Source organism: Dermacentor silvarum, chromosome 4, assembly GCF_013339745.2.
Source record: "Dermacentor silvarum isolate Dsil-2018 chromosome 4, BIME_Dsil_1.4, whole genome shotgun sequence".
Lineage (NCBI taxonomy): Eukaryota > Metazoa > Arthropoda > Arachnida > Ixodida > Ixodidae > Dermacentor > Dermacentor silvarum.
The window spans coordinates 80,611,109-80,631,883 of record NC_051157.2 but is presented as its reverse complement, the minus strand read 5'-3'; the positions used below and the strand labels follow the sequence as shown (position 1 = coordinate 80,631,883).

The 20,775-nt window shown below is 48.9% G+C and overlaps 1 protein-coding gene across 1 annotated transcript in view; it reads left to right on the top strand.

Annotated features, from left to right (window-relative positions):
• Positions 1-20,775, top strand: part of LOC119448721 (Down syndrome cell adhesion molecule homolog) — a gene marked incomplete at its 5' end in the record, with an annotated part of 259,262 nt that overhangs the window by 79,310 nt on the left and 159,177 nt on the right. The window contains one exon of the mRNA XM_049666473.1: positions 19,335-19,499. Coding sequence (XP_049522430.1) covers positions 19,335-19,499 — 165 coding nt within the window. The remainder of the gene's footprint in view (positions 1-19,334; positions 19,500-20,775) is intronic.

The following is a 20,775-nucleotide window of genomic DNA, read 5'->3' as shown; positions in this document are numbered from 1 at the left end:
CAACAATCCCGCGCAAACTGCCGAAGTGCCAAAGCATTATGACAGCGCAGTGGTTAACGCACCCGGCTCCAAGCTGCCCATTTCAGCGTGCCCATGAGACCGTTTCCTTGCGGCGTTGGCGGGCGTAGTTTATGGCACCATACGGCGATGCCGCATTGAGGAGGATGACTACACGGCATGACGTCGTCGACGTACGGTTCCAGTGGACTCAGCTTTCCTGCTTTAACTGATGTCGTAGTGAAGCAAAAATTGGTGGTGCGGTAGCGGCTAAGATTCTTGCTTTGGAAAGGTACTATTTTTCTGGTTTGATCCAACAGATACGCCTTTTGCGTCACATCATGCCATCCGTGAGCCCAAGTGTGACGGACAAACATGACTAGCCCACTTTATTGTTTATAACTGCTGAGCACAGTAAAAAAAAAAAGGCGTTTCACCTTCTCTTCCTGCCCCCTTTAACCGTAATTGGAATGCTACATTGCAGTCGTGCTCGCGTGAGCAACATTTTCTGATTGCTACTTTGACAAACTATCAACCAACGAAACCGACTGACTGATTGACTGAATGGGACTAAACGACGATTCGATGGATCGCTTCATTGAGGAAAAGTCGCAGTTTCGCCCGAAAGGCGAGGCATTGATTGCGACAGCAAATTAGTGGACAGCTGTACAAGGTAAAGATAGTAGTTTTAGCGGCCATATAAACTTGCAAACATAGACACACTAACTAGATTAAAAAGCATGGTGTCACGTGCGCACAAGCAAACATGAACGCATCTCAATCAATGACCGCGGAGACTCGCTGTCAAAACGCTGGAGTGAGTCAGTGCAGCAACAGCAGTGAGCGAATTGAGCAACCAATGGCTTGCAAGAATCAGCCGCGCGGGCGGGCGCTCACGGCGCAGAACCCCCTCCCCCTTTCCCCTCTCCCCAGAGGCTTCCGGTCCGGCGGGAGGGCGCGACCGCAGTAAAGCGCGGCCCCTCCCTACCCTCACTCCGGAGCGTTGTGCGCGACTGGAAGACTGCGCGCTTCCTTCCCGCTTCCCGCCCTTGAGTGCGCGAGCAGCGACTGCCGGATCACCATCGCATGCTTTCACTCGCACATTCAACGTACGGCACGCGGCGACAAGTTTATCGCCCGTGTACTTTATACGAAACCTCACGGCGACGGCGGTGACGGCGGAAATTCGCCTAGAGCGTCCATAATAAAGTCTAGAAGATCGCTTTTGTTCAGTGGCACTATCGGGAACCGGGGCCACGAGTTCAAAGAGAAATAAGAAACCCCCGTCAAGTGATGAGACAATTCCACCTTCACAATAAAAGTCACCCATGCTCATACGCTCAACTTGACGTATTTCTAATCTTATCGGACTTTTTGGTGCTGTCTGCACCGTATAGCCCGTAAGAACGTCTGACCGCACTTCCTTTAGCGTCCGGCAGTTGAAGCATGAGCTCTTTTTTTTTCGGACTAAAGAATGACCCAATCTTGGCCCCGTAATTACTTCGAAGTAGCGATATGAAGAAAAAAAAGAAAACGAAGAACTGCTGACACTGCACCCACGTTTCATTAAACGAGGCATGTTTTACCGTAAGGCCTCAAAGTATTGAAATGCCGGAGGAAAAACTGTAATATTGAAAGCCCGTTCAAAGTTACTTGCGCTTACTGTCACAATTAGTTTATCTTAGCATAGGATGGGGGCACTCAAAACCACGTTTTCTGACCGTTCAAGTACAAAAACTAATAAGTGGTAGAACTTGTGCTTTGAAAACTCTTGCGTCAGCTACGACGACATATTTTGTATCTTATTACGGACGTACACGCATGCATAATGAAATTATTAGCCTTGTCGGCGGTAGTAGTGGGGATCCTTTTATTAACCCGGATTATTCAACAGACCTTGCACAAAGACTTCCACAACGCGTGCGCCTCTGCAATTTTAATATAAATGTAAAGCGCCATTAACGCACGAAAATTGGCGGTCACTTCGATGTATATCGGCGGTATGCTTCAACGTTATCCGAATGTTCCGCGTTCACAGAATTCTTAAGGCAGTCACTTACTTTCCCGGCTTTCTGTCTTTTCTTTGATTAAAACTGAAAATTAACCTAAGAATTCTCAGTCTGTAATTAGATGAACGTGACATAGCAGGATACATTTAGTATATAATTCATTTGTATAACTTATTGTACGAGCTTTGAAGAAGCAATATTATAATGACATGAGCCGCTGGATAAACCAGTGGCACATATGCTGTGAAATAGATAATTTATTTTAGAGCGATGATGAACTTAATGAGAAATTGGCGATAACATATAGAAAAGATAGAGACACATATAATATGCAATTACTCTTCAAGTGTGCATACAGGTGCTTCCCAAAAATTCCACGAAAAATAAAAAAAAATAAACAGAACAGGATTCTGTCAATATACGGCTTCACTCACCGTGTTTACCTGAATTTCACCTTAGTGTAATGACTTAATGCAAAGAACCAACCTTCACAGGGTTCTGCGGTGTAGGTTTTTTATTTCACTTATTCACAACACAAGTGATGTAGATGCTTAAACGGGAGCGCACGAAGGGGGCAGAGAGAAAGACCTCTTGAAGCCATACTGGTGATAACATTTAGAATCGCAAATTTTCAATCTTATTTTTGAAGCCGTTTATGGAAGTCAGATTTGTTCGGTAAATTCTACGATTCATCTGAGCCGATTCAAGTCCCACGATTCAAGTCCCACGATTCATCTCGGCGAATGCCTTCGAATCCACTTCGGGCGTTCGATGAACACTGCGATTCCTAACGACTGCAGGCCTCTAACTTTCTCCAATTTTCTTGTGCAAAAGTGATGTCCCATCTTACCAGCGATAGCACTAGTCCGTAAGACCTTTTGCCTGGAGCCTTTTATGTGTCATATGTACTTCCGACGTGTCAGAGCACCCAGCATTTTATTCAAGACATTCGTACAATTCTCACTGGTATTGGTGCAATCGTCAAAGCCTCTTCTGTGACACATGTCTTAGACGTGCACCTATATCTCGGACGCAACATCCGTCATTCACCTAATGCTTGCTACACAGGCGCCACAATACCATGCCGCACTACTCACAGAGGTGCAATACTCACGCAATAGTCACTAGTGAACGCAATATCTGCGTCTTCATAGCACAATTTCATAACCTGGCACTCAAACGGGGATTCATCACAATGAGCATGTACAATGCAGGTCCATAAAATTTTACAGGACACGGGATTTGCGAAAAAGCTACCAAGCCTGGGCACATATTTTCAAATGCAATGTCTCACTCCGTAGTTGTTCTTGCGACCTACACAGTAATTCAATAAATTAGAAACGACATGCCTTAGCGAACCAGAAATTAACATTTGTCAAAGCACGCATGTCCCGTAAACTTATGTGGCCGACTGTATGCCAGCACTGCAGCGCGCAAGAGAGGCTTGAACATGCTATTGTAAGTCTTTTCAGGCGCAGTCTGATGCAAATAGTCTTCAGATTTTTTTAGAATGTTGCTATTGCATGGGAGACGACGCCCGGGACGAAGGCTGAGCTCTTGTATTTCAACATAGCGGGACACAGCCAATGAACATCAACCCGACGAATGATGATGATGATGGATGGGTATATACAGATGAAGACTATGATGAACTGCACAGTTAGCGCTCACACTGACTCCCGCCCCCTCACGAAAACGGACGGCAAGGCAGTGAGTCAAAAACCGTACGAACGCTGAAGATATGGCTTCAGGCGAGAGACGTGAACGATTTCAGTGCTGCGGCAACGGCGATCAATAACCGAGGTAACAGGAGCCACGTGATAGTTCACTGGCAGATGTTCTTTCAAGCAGGGTATATGGACCGCGATATACCTATGAAGAAATTCTTCACAGAGCCCCGGTTCTCGAACAGGTGTCCACAGGAGCACTTCGTCGCCTGCGTGGAACGAAATGACACGACAGGTCGCATCACAACGGACTTTCCTTTTGTCCTGAATGGTCGCGGTGTTGGCGCGCGCAATCTCGCGGCAGTGGGCGACGCGGGCGGCGAACTCCTCTGGTAGAGATGTGGATGGAACAGAAGGCGTAGAGAGAAAGGTGGTGTCCAAAACAAAAGACAGTGCACGGCCGTACACGAGGAAAAGGGGGCTGTAGTTTGTTGTGCGTTGAAGGGTAGTGTTATAAGCAAACGTAATAAAAGGAAGTATAGTGTCCCAGTTTGTGTGGTCGGGTTTAACCTGCATAGAGATCATGTCGGACTGAGTTCGATGGAAACGCTCGGTAAGACCATTGGTTTCGGGATGACACGCTGAGGTGGTCTTATGGATAGTGTTTGAGGCCTGCAGGACTTCAGCAAGAACATGGGAAAGAAATGTCTTGCCACGGTCACTTATAAGAGCACGAGGCGCACCGTGACGCAAGATAATGGCGTGCAAAACAAACTCCGCGACTTCAGAGGCCGCACCAGAAGGAAGAGCTGGCGTCTCAGCGTAGTGAGTGAGGTGGTCCACGGCGGTGACAATCCATTGGTGACCCGCCGGTGTAAGCGGAAGGGGTCCGTATAAGTCGATACCCACGAGAGAGAGCGGTTTAGTTGAAGAAACGCAGAGAGAGGTCGGCTTCAGCGTTAGTTTGCTCTGGCCTGCTACTCTACACTGGGGACGGACGGGCACGGCAATGGTTGTAAAGGACCGGTGGGAAGAGAGGTCAAATGTTTTCGATGTTGGCATGACGCACACGAACTGACGTACTAGGCAACACTAGTAGACAGGCCAGGCCAAAAATAGCGAGTCTTAACGCGGTCGTAGGTTTTCCGAAATTCTAAGTGGACAGCCGTTGCGTCGTCGTTAAACGCTTGTAAAATTTGCAGTCGAAGTGAGCGAGGGACGACTGGGACCCATCGGTGACCGGTAGGGGGGTAAACTTGCTGAAATAATGATCCATCATGAAGTTTAAACCAAGCAAGTTGTCGTCTTAAGCGGCTGTTCGGAGGACGCGATAAGCCAGTTAGCCGGTCGATAATTGTGTGGCAGTATGTATCTGCACGTTGGAGGGAGGCGAGGTCTCTTGATGGCAGAATGTCTACCGAGGTCACGAACCATACCGGGGCCGTCGTTGTCGTCGGTTGGCAGGGTGGTGCCGAACGGATGAAAGGTGAGACATGGGCATTTGGCGACAGCGAGCAGCGAGATAAAGAGTCAGCATCTTGGTGTTGTCTGCCAGACCTATATGTGACAGTGTAGTCGTACTCCTGCAAACGCTGCACCGAATGGCCGAGACATCCGGACAAATTCTTCAAGGAGGACAACCAACACAGAGCATGATGGTCAGTCACAATTGTGAAGTGGCGGCCATATAAATAGGGCCGAAACTTTTGTATGGACCATACGATGGCAAGGAATTCTTGTTCAGTGATAGTATAGTTTCGCTCAGCAGGAGACAGAGTACGACTCGCGCAGGCCACGACTTGCTCTTCAGACGCGTGGTTTCACTGCTGCAGAACAGCGCCGATTCCATGCCCACTTGCCGATTCCATGCCCACTTACACACAATATCTTGTGTGTAAGATAGTAGAGGCTGTGGGATCAAAGTGATGAAGCACTGGTCCTGACCTGAGGCATCGCTTGAGGGTCTGAAAGGCGGCTTTACATTCATCCGTCCAGGTAAAGGGCGTGGTCGTGGTCAGAAGTTTATGAAGGGGAGCTGCGACAGTCGCGAAGCCACGGACAAAGCGGCGGAAGTACGACGCTAATCCGAGAAAGCTGCGAAGGTTTTTAGGTGAGGTTGGTTTTGGGAAATGCTGTAGAGCAGCGACCTTGTCGGGATCTGACTCAATGCCGTGCTTGCTGACCACGTGACCTAATACATTTATGCTGCGCCTCACAAATCGACGCTTCTTAGTATTGAGCTGGAGACCGGCCTTGTCTAGACGCGTGAGAACGTCGTCTAAACGTTCTAGGTGCTGAGAGAAGCTGGACGAAAAGATGACAATGTCGTCCAGGTAACACAGGCAGGTCTTTCATTTGAGGTCGTACAGTACGGTATCGATCATTCGTTCAAATGTGGCTGGCGCATTGCACAGACCAAAAGGCATTACATCGAATTCGAAAAGGCCATCAGGTGTTGCAAACGCCGCCTTCTCTTTGTCGGGCTCATGCATCAGGATCTGCCAATATCCAGAATGCTATTCGAGGCTCGAAAAGTATTCGGCACCTTGTACTGTATCCAAAGCATCGTCAATACGAGGCATAGGATAGACATCCGTACGGGTAATTTTGCTTATTGCCCTATAATCGACGCAAAAGCATACCGAACAGTCCTTTTTTAACTAGAACAACAGGAGACGATCAAGGGCTTGCTGAAGGCCTTATAACGTTCCGCACGAGCATGTCGGTGACTTGGTCTTCTATAACCTTCCGTTCAGCAGGCAATACACGGTAAGGGCGGTGACGAACGACGCGGGATCTGTCTGTTTCGATGCGATAAGCGGCCACTGTTCTTTGACCCAAGCAATCCGAACAAACGTGAAAGCAAGTTTGGTGTTTCCTTAAGATGATCAGCAAGGCATCAGTCTAGGTTGGACTCAGATCTGAACTCGCAATGGCCCTGAGAGCACTAGGTGAAACGGCCATGGGCGTACACTCGGCGAAGGACGAAACAGGCGAAGAAATGACGACACATGCTGGTGCTGCGTCGATAAGGATGGCAACAGTGGGCCCTCTCTGACAGCAGAAGTGGCTCTGATGTCCTGTTGTAGGCGTCAGACTGGCACAGCCGCGTGAGAAACAAACTAGACAAGAAGTGATGGCGATTCGCCGAAAAATGCAGCGCTGAGAAGGGGAAGCCACTGCGTCGCCTTCGATATTTTTTCTTGATCTAATGGTAAGATTGCGAGCTTGGCCGAGTGGAAGGACAAAATCTGCCGCTGTGAAAAGGTGGGGCGGCGAGGAATCGGCAGCGTCAGAAAGCCCGGTGTCCGTAATATGTATAAGTGGTTGACCGCACGAAATGACAGCAGATGCAGCTGACAAGAAATCCCAGCCTAAGATGATCGGATGAGCGCCCGACAAAAGCACAGTAAGGTGTGTATGATGGCGAATTCTGTCGATGATGACACGAGCAGTACACTGTCCGGTAGGATAAATCGGACTGTCATTGGCGCCACATAAGACCGGGCCAACGTATGGCGTTTGAACTTTTCGTAGACGGAAGCATAGTTCGCGATGAATAACAGAGATGGCGGCGCCAGTGTCCATAAGAGCATCGACGGAAACACCTTCCACACAAACAGCAATTAGTTGTGTGAGCAGGAGGAATTGGGACAGTTCGCGAACTAGCAGTTTCTCCTCCAAAAACTGCAGCGTCTAGTTTTCCGAATGGTTGTCGAATGAATTAGAGGCAGGATGCAAGGGCGATGAAGTACGGCGGAACGGTGACGGGGAACGACGACGGGGTGAGCGAGAAGAGCGGGACATGCCTTGGGACAAAGGAGGTGAGGGCGAGCGACTTGACGAGGATACATAGCGTCTTGGAACGTAGGCGTCATATCTCGGCACATAGTCTCTCTGATAGGCAGCATAGCCACGTCGTTCACCTTGCTGGCGCCGGCGGCAGAAACGAGATATATGACTACGTATGCCACAGTAGAAACATACTGGCCGAGAAGGGTGGCAGGTAGAGTCGTGTGGTTGTACGGGGGCTTTCGTTGCCGTCGAGGCCAGGTAGTCGCAGACAACGGCAGCACGGTGCAGATGGAACTGGTACCGCAGGCCACGAAGCAATCTCGGCGTAAGAAGGCGCACAGACAGGCGCAGGGGACCGGGCACTCGTGACGCTTGTCATGGACGCCAGTTCTTCTTTGATGATCTCGCGCAATTGCTCACAGAGACGCAATGGCGGTGTTGGCCGGAGCATGGCCGTGAAGCTCCTCTCACACAATGATGCGGATGAGCGCTCGCAATTCGTCGTTGTCGGTAAGGTGAGCGTCGCAGGAGGCGCATGGGATACGAAAGGAGCAGATCGCGGCAAGGCGTTGGCATGTCGTGATGATGTCGCTAACTGAAGTGGGGATCTGAACTACAAGAGCGTTAAAGGCAACCGAGTTGATGCCCTTCAGGATATGGCGGATACGGTCCACTTCGGGCAGGTCACTCCAAGCGCGACGGCACAGAGCCGAAACGTCTTCATTGTAAGAGGTACTATAAGATTCCTCGGCTCCCTGGATGTGGGTAGCGAGCTTCTGTTTCGCTACTTCGGAGCGCCCAGCAGATAAGACGAATAGCTGGCGCAGCTGCGCATTAAATACTGACCAATCAGGGAAGTCGCGTTCATGGTTGAAAAACCATGTTTGGTCGACCTCCCTCAGGTAAAAAGCAATACTGCGGAGCTTGTGTGCCTCATCCCTATGGTTGCAAGCGCTCATCCTGTCGTAATGGTCAAGCCAGTCTTCCATGTCTTCGCCGCGAAGACCAGAACTATTATCACTAGACACTATTATTAGAAGCCAGGCACTATTATCACTAGTTTTCTTTAGGCCTATCAATGTTCTCATTCATTCTAAACAATCTTGATCATCAGAGCAGATAATTGCTGTAATTACACTATTACGACGTTCCAATTTCATTCCAAGCACCCCCTCCCCCTTTGACGTTTTTTCCAGCGCTAACAACGATCGAATAGAGAAATAATATGGCTACCGCATGAGCGATGTAAAAACTCTTTTGACTCTGTTTTCTACGAAGTCCCACCGGCTTAGCCTGACACGTGACTTCCTGAGCGACGGCACAAACCCTGAGGAATTAGGTTCATGGCGTGACCACCATCATTTCAGTCCCTCAGGCAGTGAGCTCCGAATAAGATAAGCGCATGTCTCCCCGCGGGCCGCTTGCTTGGAGCCAGTTCGAGCAAATACAGGGTGCGTGATTCCTACCTCGTACGGGGGCCTGGTTGAGCGTTTATATTTTGTAACTTTGGCCCATCCGCTCTTACCGACCCTCTCCTACGGGTCGTCCTCACCACGAAGCTCTCACCATTCAATGTTCGCGTGCCCAGTCAGACACGAGAAGAAAGAAGCGAGGCATCTCGATGGATAAATAAAATACGAAGCAGCCAGCCTGCCAGGCTAAACATAGTTCGCGGTGAACAAAACTGAAGGCTTTATCGGAAGCAGAAACGAAAGCAGTCATGCCAGCCGGGGCGTATAACATCGAACGGCCTCGGGAGATACCTCATCAGCTCCGTCCCCCGGTGGAGGGGTAAGTAAGTCAAGATTTAGGCCAAGCGGGAGATCGCAAAGTCAATAAGTGCTTGGTGAAAGGGCAAGCACGGTACACGTCGTCGCGACCGTTGTCCGATCGGTTTCCGATGCGCTCGAGCGCGCTGCGTAGTTCGGGCCGCTCGGTTGAACCATTGTTGCATGGAAGCTCTCGGCGTGCGTTCTCTGCCCGATGCAGGGCATGTCACATACCGCTTCCAATCGTACATTCATCTGTTCATGAAACTAGATTGCTGCTCACTACCAAGCTGCACTTTGAGGTCGTTTTTTTATGTGTGTTCATGTTTGTTGGAGGGCGGGGGAGGGGGGGGGGGGGGCAGGGGGGGTTGATGACCTATTTATTCACGTTCAAAAAGTATGAGTGCAAGCTTCATTTACAAAGTCCGCTTTGAGAGTGTATGCAGAATCTATTGCTGAGTGCGCCTCTTTAGCCACTCTCCATTAGAGTTTCTGGAATCTGGTTCGCGAAACACCGTCGCATCGTGCGACCAGCAACTACCAGCAATCCTGCCAAATGGACATCTATATTCTAGACCAGGCTACACATCGTACCTGGCCTGTCCGAGAATAACAATATCCCGCACAGAACAGATATGAAGCGATAGACCTCACTTACAAAGTGAATAAAAAATAGGTCTGCGGTCTTAAGGGCCGAAACTAGTTCCTGATTATGAGACGCCCTGTAGTGGGGGGCTCCGGACTAATTTTGACTATCTAGATTTTTTTAACGTGCTCTTAAATTTAAGTACAGGAACATTTTTGCATTTCGCCTCCATACTTCGAGCTCAGCAGCGCGACGCCATTGCCACTGGGATACCACCACAAATCATTACAAAGTGCTGCTCATGTTTACCAGACCTTACATTACGACGCCATGGTATATTATTTGAAATATATTCTGATGATGCAGAAGTGACGTAGACATCATATGTTTACTACATCTTAAATGCTTCTTCGCTTCACATAATGAAGCTTGTAATATCGGTTAGTAGCAAAAAAATAGACTACTAAGAGGACTACTATGTTCAGTGTACGAAGACGGAAGAAGAAACACGGCTCCTAAATACATTAAACTAACTTGGTCAGCGTTCCATAGAAATATTGCCTTTTCATACATGTACAATTTTCTGTTTTTATGATTTAATAAACGTATTTCTCTCTCTCTCTCTCTCTCTCTCTCCATAGAAATATACGCAGAAGCAAGAAAACAATATAGCACCAATAAACTTCACCACACCAACTCGGTGATAAGAATTTCGCCGCACATCATACACAGCTTCAAGCAAGACGCAAAAACATTCAAACTGATCAACATATTCAATCTCGCGTTTCGATAAGGAAACTATTGGAGCCTTGTATTGACGAAGCAGCAACGCAGCTTCTCTACTAGTGAACACGGAACTACGTGGCTGCGCACAGCCATTGTTTTATCCACATGTGCCATATGTTGCAGCTTAACAGCTTCCCCTTTTCAGCATATATTCATAACTTGCCAACATTGCCCTCACCATCAGGCGTACGCCGTGTGCTTATCGCATGCGCACGGTTAGCCTTTCGCTGAACTATCTGTCACGAAGGGTTGGTAGCATGCTGTTGTCTTACCTGAATATTAAAATGCTAACTTTATACACGTGCATGGGTACCAACTGCCTACATCATCATCATCATCATCATCATCATCATCATCATCATCATCATCGCCATCATCATCAGCCTATATTTATGTGCATTGAAGGACGAAGGCCTCTCCCTGCGATCTCCAATTACCCCTGTCTTGCGCTAGCTGATTGCAACTTGCGCCCGCAAATTTCCTAACTTCTTCACCCCACCTAGTTTTCTGCCGTCCGCGACTGCGCTTCCCTTTTCTCGATATCCACTCTCCATTATTCTTTTACCCCAACAATCATTTGTTGTAATTCGTCCCCATTGTTGCTGCCTATATACACCGTGTTTCAGCGAACACTTTCAAAAATTCTTAAAGTTTAGCTGTGGCAGATAGCCCAATTATAGTTAATGAGCCGGTCTACTCGAAGCGGTGGACATTACTTGCGCAGAAAATTTAAATGCATAATCGAATAATTAATTATTTGCGCAGAAAATTTAAATGCATAATCGAATAATTATTAAGAAAATCACTAATTAAGTTTTTAACTAATTACCTGATGTAATTTTAACTAATTACCGCACATTGTAATCTACAAATTGTAGCCGTGGAGTTCGCAAGACCACTTGGAAGGAATTATCGGGATGACACCAGTTTCGGGATATTAATTCCCGAACTTTGCGGAGAAATGCATTGGCGTTCCAGTTAATTTTATGCTTCAATGCATAAAGCGACGTTTTGTTAAGAAACTAACTGGAACGCCAATGCATTTCTTCACAAAGTTCGGGAATTAATATCTCGAAAGCGGTGTCATCCCGCGAATTCGTTCAAAGTGCACCCGCCTTGCGAACTCCTCGGCTACAATTTGTAGATTACAATATGGGCCACCAGGTAATTAGTTAAAAACTTAATTAGTGAATTTTTAATAGTTAGTCGATTATGCATTTCAATTTTTTGCGCAAGTAATGTCCACCGTTTCGAGTAGATCGGCTCATTAACTAGAATTGGGCTAACTGCCACAGCTAAACTTTAAGAATTTTTGAAAGTTTTCGCTGAAACACCCTGTATATACGCGCGTAACCGCAGCTACACATCTGTCGGAAGCGGTTTTAGGGAAGTGGAGCGCAAAGATCAAAAACGGTAAGCTGACGCAGCGACATTTTGAAAGACACATATCCAGCCATATATCAGTCGACGTACATCTCACTATTCTCGCAACTTATATCGGCGTTTGTGTTCGCCACGCACGCAGAGACGCTGAGAGAAAACCTTTTTTTTTTTCAAGTTTACGCTTTCAAGCCTGCATGCTTGGTGCGCCTTCAGGCAGACATAGCCCACAAAAAAAATTATAAACTCCGCTCTAGCAGAAAGACTTGGGTTAGATTGTGAACGTTTAGTTTTGGCAAAACGGCGCTAAATCAGACAAGCATTGAGAAAGGTACACACACTAAAACGTTTGTATTGCCTTTTCGGAGATGTGTATAGATACACTTAAGAACAGAGTATAAATTTATAGTCGTATGCATTTTGTCGGCTAGTGCTTATGGTGGCATTGCCGCCCTTTTTCCAGAAGTTCGATCGCTGTGGTAGAAAGTGCCCTACATGGCCCGACGCATTCTCACTTTTTATTTTAAGTTTAACCTGCTATTATAAATTTACGCTCTGTTTAATTGCTCATTGCGACTAAAAACATAACTACCACACAAAACAAAAATAGCTGCATAAATGGATTCAAAACATGAGAACGCGAGAAATGATGTTTTGATGGCAACGGTGCGCAATTTTCTGCAAGTTGCTGGCACAATATTTATCAACGATGCGAACATTACTAACAAAACGTTGACATTTTCCATACACGCAATAACTTTTGAAAGTAGCCATTCGAAAGTGCTGCTTTTTATATGCACGAGAATGCGCAAAAATGACTACATAATGCTTGAAGTATCACGCTTTTTTTATTGAAAAATGTCTCTCGAGAACGCAGTCATTAATGAAGATTTCATTGCTATTTCAAAAATGGCCATTCCGGAACTTCTTCGGGGAGTTCAAGCCATGTGGTAACAAAGCTCTAGGTCTCTGAGAAGTCTCATTATTTCAAAAGAATCCCAATATGATAATTACATAAAATAAGAGGTTTAGTCAGGAACCACTCCACGAAATCACATACGCGCTCGGATAGTCCCACGCAACAAATAATGTCAGATATGACAGTGCGGCAGATGCATAGTCGCATGATTTGTACCTATTCAAGGCTACGATACTATACGGCGTGGACACATTCGATTGTCATTCAGAACTATGCCAGTACACACTTAAAAGCCATCTGCCGTGCCCAGAAGCAGACGAAATCCAATTTCAGTAGGTTGACGCGTTTATAATTGTTCGTGTCACCGGGTTATTCCCGAAGCAAGCATTTTCTCAGGTAATTAGCCGACAGTGGTGGTTGAGCCAACAGGCCCGAAATTACGTAGGTTAGCAGTATCTTTTCATGGATAGAGTGTAGGTATAACTTCAGCGTTTCTCGAAGACGCCGGCATGTCGCCTTCAGTTGAAATGCCACTGATGTTATCAAAAAAGTTGCAGTTCCGCCCGAACGTCTGAACATTGATTGCGGCAGCAAATTATTAGACAGCTATACGAAGTAAGTATAGTAGTTTTACTGCCTGCATGAACTTGTAAATATAGGCGTACTAAGTAAATTGTCAAGCATAGGGCCAAGCGCACAAGCAAGCATGAACACATCTCACTCGATGACCGCGGAAACTGGCTGTCAAAACGCTCCAGTGAGGAAGCGTGTTAGTAGCAGCGAGCGAATTGACCTTCGTGCTGCATCTCACATCAACGCGGACTAAGCTGTGAGAACACAGCACACGACGGACTGTGTCCCAGTCGCAGATGGCTTTCAAGATAGGGCGGCAAGGGCGGGTGCGCGCGGTGGCGCCTTAAGCATCAGCCGCCGGAGTAGACCGCGCCCTCCTCCCTCCTCTCCCCCCGGAGCCTTGCGTGCGATGGAAGACGGCGCGCTTCCTTCCCGCTTCCCGCCCTTGAGTGCGCGACCCGCCATCAGCGGCTAACCCCCGCACGCTTTCACTCGCACATAACGCATACGGCGCGCGGCGACGATTTTATCGCCCTTTGACTTTATACGGAACATCACGGCGACGGTGGAAATGCGCCTGGAGTGTTCATATGATTTCTATCGCAATAAAATTGAAAAGTCATTTATTTCAAGCTTCTTCAACCAATCTTTCACCAAGTCGGAGATCATGGCAGCCTTAAACAATCTCACGAGAAACACGACGCCCGGCAGGGATAAAATTAACAACAAGACCCTCCGTAACCTGGACGACGGGGCGACGGAGGGTTTACTAAAATATATCAATGAAAGCTGGCAGACCGGCAGCATACCGGCTTCCTGGAAGCACGCGGACGTAACGATGATCCCGAAACCCGGCAAGCCCGTCAAGATACAGAACCTGCGCCCGATCTCTCTCACGTCGTGCGCGGGAAAACTCTTCGAGCACATGGTCCACAATCGACTCTCGCCCTACCTGGAAGAAGGGGGGCACCTGCCGAATACTATGTTCCGTTTCCGACCAAACCTCTCCACCCAGGACATTCTACTTCAGCTAAAAGAACAAGTCATCGACGGCCTCAGCACACGCCACAAGAGTGCCATCCTGGCACTCGACGTGAAGGGAGCCTTCGACAACGTCTCACACGAAGCAGTGCTAAACAGCCTACAGCGGACCAACTGCGGACGGCGGACATACAACTACGTCCGGGACTTCCTGACGGGTAGAACGGCGACCATAGGCCTGGGGAACCTCAGGACCGAGAAGTTCCAAATACCGCCCAAAGGAACCCCCCAGGGGTCGGTGATCTCCCCGTTGCTGTTCAATATAGCGATGAGGGGATTGCCGAAGCTCTTGGAGAACATCAGGGGTATCCATCACGCAATATATGCAGACGACCTGACCATATGGACGTGTACGGGATCGGTGGGCGAGCAACAAGACGCACTGCAGGAAGCCATCGACAGGACCGAGCATTATCTACACCGCTGCGGTCTTTCATGCGCGCCGGAAAAGTCGGAGCTCCTGATCCTCAAAAGGAGGACAAGAGGGCGGCCTCCGCAGTAGACACCAGACCCAACATTGACCCTACATGGAGTCAACATACCCAAGGTGGACGTACTCCGTATTCTGGACCTCACTTTCCAGAAGGACGGTGCCGGTCTCGCCGCCATTAAAAAGCTGCAAGCGACAGTTACCCAAGTCGCGCACTTGGTGCGAAGAGTGACTAACAAAAAGCACGGCCTGAAAGAGCAGGACACAATCAGATTGATAGAAGCCCTGATAATCAGCAGAGTCACTTACGGCACCCCGTACCTGGGTCTCAAGAACAGCGAGAGAGACAAATTGAACATCCTAATACGAAAGACTTACAAGCTGGCACTGGGGCTTCCACCGACAACGTCGACGGAGAAGCTACTCAGCCTGGGCATCCACAATACTTGGGAGGAACTAGCAGAGGCCCACAAGACGAGCCAGATAGAGCGACTCAAGCTCACCAGCACGGGCAGGGACACCCTAATAAGACTGGGCTACTCAGTCGAATATGAGTCCAGAAAACAGCGGGTTCCTCTGCCCCTGAGGGAGAAGATCACGGTGGCCAGCATCCCGAGAAACATGCACCCTGAATACAACAGAGAAAGGAGGCGAGCGAGAGTGCAAGCTCTACGTAAGGCCTACGAAGGATCAAAACAAGAAGAAGTCAGATACACCGACGCGGCAAAGTACAAGAACAGAGCGGCCCACGCTATCAGCGTGATCAACGGCCAAGGACAAGAGGTAGCAGCAGCCTCAGTAAGCACTTCAGACATCGACTGCGCGGAAGAAACGGCGATAGCCCTGGCAGCCACTACGGGTAAGCGAGAGGGAGATCACATCACAGTCATCACGGACTCGCAAACAGCATGCAGAAATTACCAAAAGGGCCGCATTTCGAAACAAGCCCTGAGCATCCTCGAAAAACTAGACAATTTTCAAGAACTTTACATTGTCTGGGCCCCGGGACACGAGTCCCTGGCGGGTAATGAAGCGGCTAACGCTGCTGCCCGAGATCACATTCTCCGGGCTATCCCACCGGGTTCACGAGCACCGGCAGACCAACATGATAGCGTCCCGAAAAGATACTCCGATATCCTGAGTCATTACAGACTGGGCAGGAGGATCTACCCACCCCCGCATCCCAAGCTAACAAGAGAAGAGGCAGTGATCTTCCGCAAATTACAGACCGGCACATTCCCGCACGGCACCCTGCTACACGCCATGTATCCTACGAGCTATACTCACAGATGCGCCTTCTGCTCTGCGCCCAATACCCTCTACCATATGATATGGGAATGTCAACAAAACGCATCGACACCACCCATCACCGGACCAACCGTCGAGCAGTGGGAGGCCCAGCTGACAAGCCCGAGCCCTGAAGACCAGCATCGCCTGGTGAGCAGGGCCAAGATATCGGCTCAGGCCCACGGCATCCTGGACTAGGGACGCCGCCCACCTCGGACGATTTTAGCGTCTGCTCATTTCCCTAAATAAAGTTTATTCCTCCTCCTCCTCTTCAACAATGCATACGCCAGTTCGTCTGGTCAGGGCGCTGTACGTGGTGACATACAGATACATACAGAAAAAAAAAGTCGCAGTTTCACCTAAAAGGCGAAGCATCAATTGCGATAGCAAATTTGTAGAGAGCTATACAGAGTAATGATATTAGCTTTATCAGCTGTATAAACTTGGACATGCAGCAGCACCGGCAACACGCAGAACTGTTGTCGACGCCGTCGGCGTTTTGCACGCGTTCGCTCAAAATGCGTGCGGCGTTGGTGACTGTTGCCGGAGCCTCTGATATAAATAGGCACTTGGTGCCGCAGCTAAACGTCGCCTCCCTTCCCTCCCACTCCCCCCTCCCCCACGGCGTCTCGCGCGTCGGAAGAAGGCGCGTTTTCTCTACATATATGGTGATTGTAAAGGAGGAAAGAGACGCCTACTTCTGCAGCACTTAAGAGAGGGGGGGGGGAGGTGTTTATTATACATAAGGAAGAGACGCTTAATTCTGCAGCCCATAAGAGAGCACGGCGCAGAACGCGCGTTTGTTCTCCGCCGTGCGTTCACTCCCCGTGAAAGCGCGCGCCCCTCGCCCCCTTTCACTCGCACATACAGCGTTCGGCGGCGCGCGGCGACGATTTCATCTCCATTGACGTCATACGGAACCTCACGGCGACGGCGACGGCAGAAATCTGCTTTTGAGTGTCCATATAATTGCTATCGCAATAAAATGTAGGTCCAACGCATACGTCGGAATCTTTGTGAAGCAAAGGTTTACTCAAGCAGTGTGTATTCAACTGACAGCGATGCGTATAATTTCTTATAATTGTATAAGCACAAAGGTAGCAGCTTTGATCTCATGCAATTTTTTCTGTGTTTGTTAATGCACTACACCGCTCACGAGCGACGCCGTAATGCAAACGCCAAATCAGGTGGATGCACAGCGTGAGACGTCCTCGCAACGATGTCACAAGGACGGATGCGATGTATGATGCTTATCGAATGAAGAACGGTGATTGCAGGTGTATGTAGGATGCACGACCCATAGCTTTATACATTTAAGGATTCTGTACCTCTTGTGCCAAGTGCGAATTGGCCAAGAAGGTGCAGAGGCTCAGTGGCGCACACCAAATGGATAAATCACAGAAAATCAGGTAAAACAAGGAAACCATTGAATATAATGCGCTATTCCACTAAAATGTTTGTATGTATTTGAGATATCTGTGAGCTGACATTATATTTTCATGTTTCATATAGGAATTTGGTTTGTTATTACGTAGGACATGGGTACGCTTATTGGCCCTACTTCGTAAGTCCGCACACACGGTTTATATAGCCTATTTGCTGGCACTGACGTTTACCGCACATATATACCTTCGCATATAGATCCACAAGTGTATGCGCTGAGATACCGACTGACCCAGCCGCAGCCAAGCCAAACTCAAAGAAGGGTAGGTAAAGAATGCTTGGCTTTCTTTACCTACTAAATACCTTGCATACTAAATACACTTACCAAAGGCTTTTGTATGAAGACAATCTTTTTGGCAGATAGAAATAACTTATATAGCCGAAAGAACAGGAGGCAATGCTGTCGCCATGAAGTATACGAAACGTCCCCCAAACTGTCAATGTTTACTTTTGTATCAACCAATGACCGAAAGATCAGGTTCCAGATCTCGAATGTGGTGGAGCAGCTTTCATTGCGCTTTACTGGTGTGCTTGTGTTGTCACTGTTTCACAGCGTACGTTGTTATGGGCTCTTTCTAATAGCCGTTTCGGTTCGCGATGGCGTCCGCCACCACCGCCGCAGGTAACTGTAACGGATATCGCCGGAAATGCGAAAAAGTACCCGGTCCCCGCCGCGTTCGAACCCAGGCCCGCTGCTCGGGAGCCGAATACTTTACCACTGAGCCACGCAAGCGCTTACTATCCGGCAGCGGAAAAATGCCCTATAAACACGCCCTACGCAGGCGCGCAAGCGCAGACGACACGAGCCTCTGCCAGTATGGTGGCACCATCTAGGTAAGGCGCCTGCAAACGCAGCGTGCGCAGGCGCAGATGACAAGATCCGATTCAGACGAGGCGCACAATCAACGCGATTCCGAGCTGCCCGAGCCTCCACCAGTATGATGGCGCCATCTAGTTAAGGTGCCTGCATACGCAGCATGTACGATATGTAAGTTGCATATAGCAATTACATGCTGCATGTAACTGGACCTGGTTCATTGAAGCAGGCTAGGTGACCATGTGTCACCAGTCCGTTTTGAAGATTCCAATAAACAATCATGATCATCATCATCAACAACAACAACGTACGGTGCCACGGGTCAAGGGATGTGGGGTGTGCGCCACGTATTAAGGATACCTCTTCGGTACACGTTATGGCTGGCGTCTCCTCGCAAGGTACGAATCGCTGCTGAAGAAGCTAATCTAGCTACGTGCGCGGCTACAAGCAGGCTTGATCGGGCTCAGGAGATTGCTGTGCAGAGAGCATTAGAAGCCGCAGCTCCCGTCTACGCCGGCGGACAGTTCAGATCGTTCTCGTCAAAACGAGGCGACTAGACTTTGCCGCGAAGACCCTGTTCTACGTGGTGCCGAAATTGGAGCTGCTCTTGAGCAGCTCCACCAGCTTACGCTGTGACTGCTGCGTGTGCCGCGCAGGCCTGTGACATTTTGTTATTGTTGTGGTTGTTGTTGCAATTGCGATTGTTGCTGTGATTGTGACTGAATCTTTGCTCATGTTCTTAATAGTGTACTTGTGTGCATTAATGCTCGGGCCAAAACTTCAATAGTCATCGCAAATTTTTTGGTCTCTCTCTCTCTCTCAAACATTTGTGCAGTTATCCTGGAAGAGTTCGAGGCACACGTGCACGATGACTATGTTCCGCGAGGCAACACGGCACTGTTCCGCTGTCACGTTCCTAGCACGCTGCGACAATATCTCAGCGTCTCCTCGTGGACCACGGAAGATGGCCTTGTGATCGGAAGGCACGAGACGCAGTCGCGTGAGTATTGTTTCATTGATTTGTCTCTATTTGTTTCATCTATTGGTTATCACTGCTGCTGTTGAGCTTTAGGAATGGATCACACGCCTATGGAGCGGGACTGGCCAAGATATGCTCAGCGGTCGTTAAACATGCACGAGGTTATTATAGATAAATCAAGGTAACATGAACAAACGAAAGCTAAAAAAATAATGGGCGTTGCGTTTTTTTAGACTACTTATCCCTTAACTTTCTTCAGCCCATCGACATATAAATCAAAGTCGAAAGCACAAGACAGGCGAAGTAAGAAAAATTTGTAGAAAAGTAAGCAGCCTTGTAAGTGCCTTGCGACAGCTTGCACTTTGATTGGAGTCATTGATTTCATATTGGTGGTCACGATGCCCAACCAGACTGGCTTTCGTTAGGCCTTTATCTTTGGCCTATCAAACGTCCCACAATAACCTTGCACAGCGAGGGAAGTTGCGAGGCATGCTCGAGAGCTACAGACTGTGATGCCGATTGTTTATTTTAAATTCAGTCAACTGCGCCCAGAAACGGAAGGGCAAGTGGCGTTGGGACACTAGAGATCGCATGGTGGTACGCATACGATTAGCTGACGTCAGCTCTGAGCTCCGCGCCGATGCCACATTACCATGAGACAGAGTGTTTGGAAAGCGGCAAAAATGCAACGAAGTGCTTCCCAGAGTGGTGTCGGTCTTTCATACACCCGTTGTCATAACATAATCGCCATGCCGTCGTGCTCATGTCATTCTGGCCATTCAGGCTTCGTCATCTAGTTTTAGGGGCGAAGCACCATAGGGCCGAGCCTTGCTCCCCCCCCCCCCCCCCCGCGTCGTCTGTAGCTCTGGTTTGCATGGAGTCCGCTAGGGGCGCTGCGGTCGTTCCCGGCGTACGCTCTCTCCCTTCAGCCATGGATGATAACGGTCGCTTCTGATAACGGCGCACCCGCTATGGATGAAAAGGCGAAAGTGGCGGCTCAACTGCAAGCGGAGTCGAGGCTCGCAAAGCTGCTGCAGTACGGCGACGCAGACAACAAGCGGACCCGGAGTCTAGGGCGCGGGAAGCTGCAGCAAAGCGGCCACGCCGACAAGCGGTCTTCGAGCTGAAGGCTCGCGAAGCTGCAGCAGCCCGGCAACGCCGGCATGCGAACCCGGAGCATAGGGCTCGCAAAGCTTCAGCAGTACGGGAACGCCGGCAAGCGCACCCGGAGCTGAGGGCTCGCAAAGCTCGCGCTTGAACCGAGCATCGGCGCCGCGAACCTCATGTAGAGAACTGT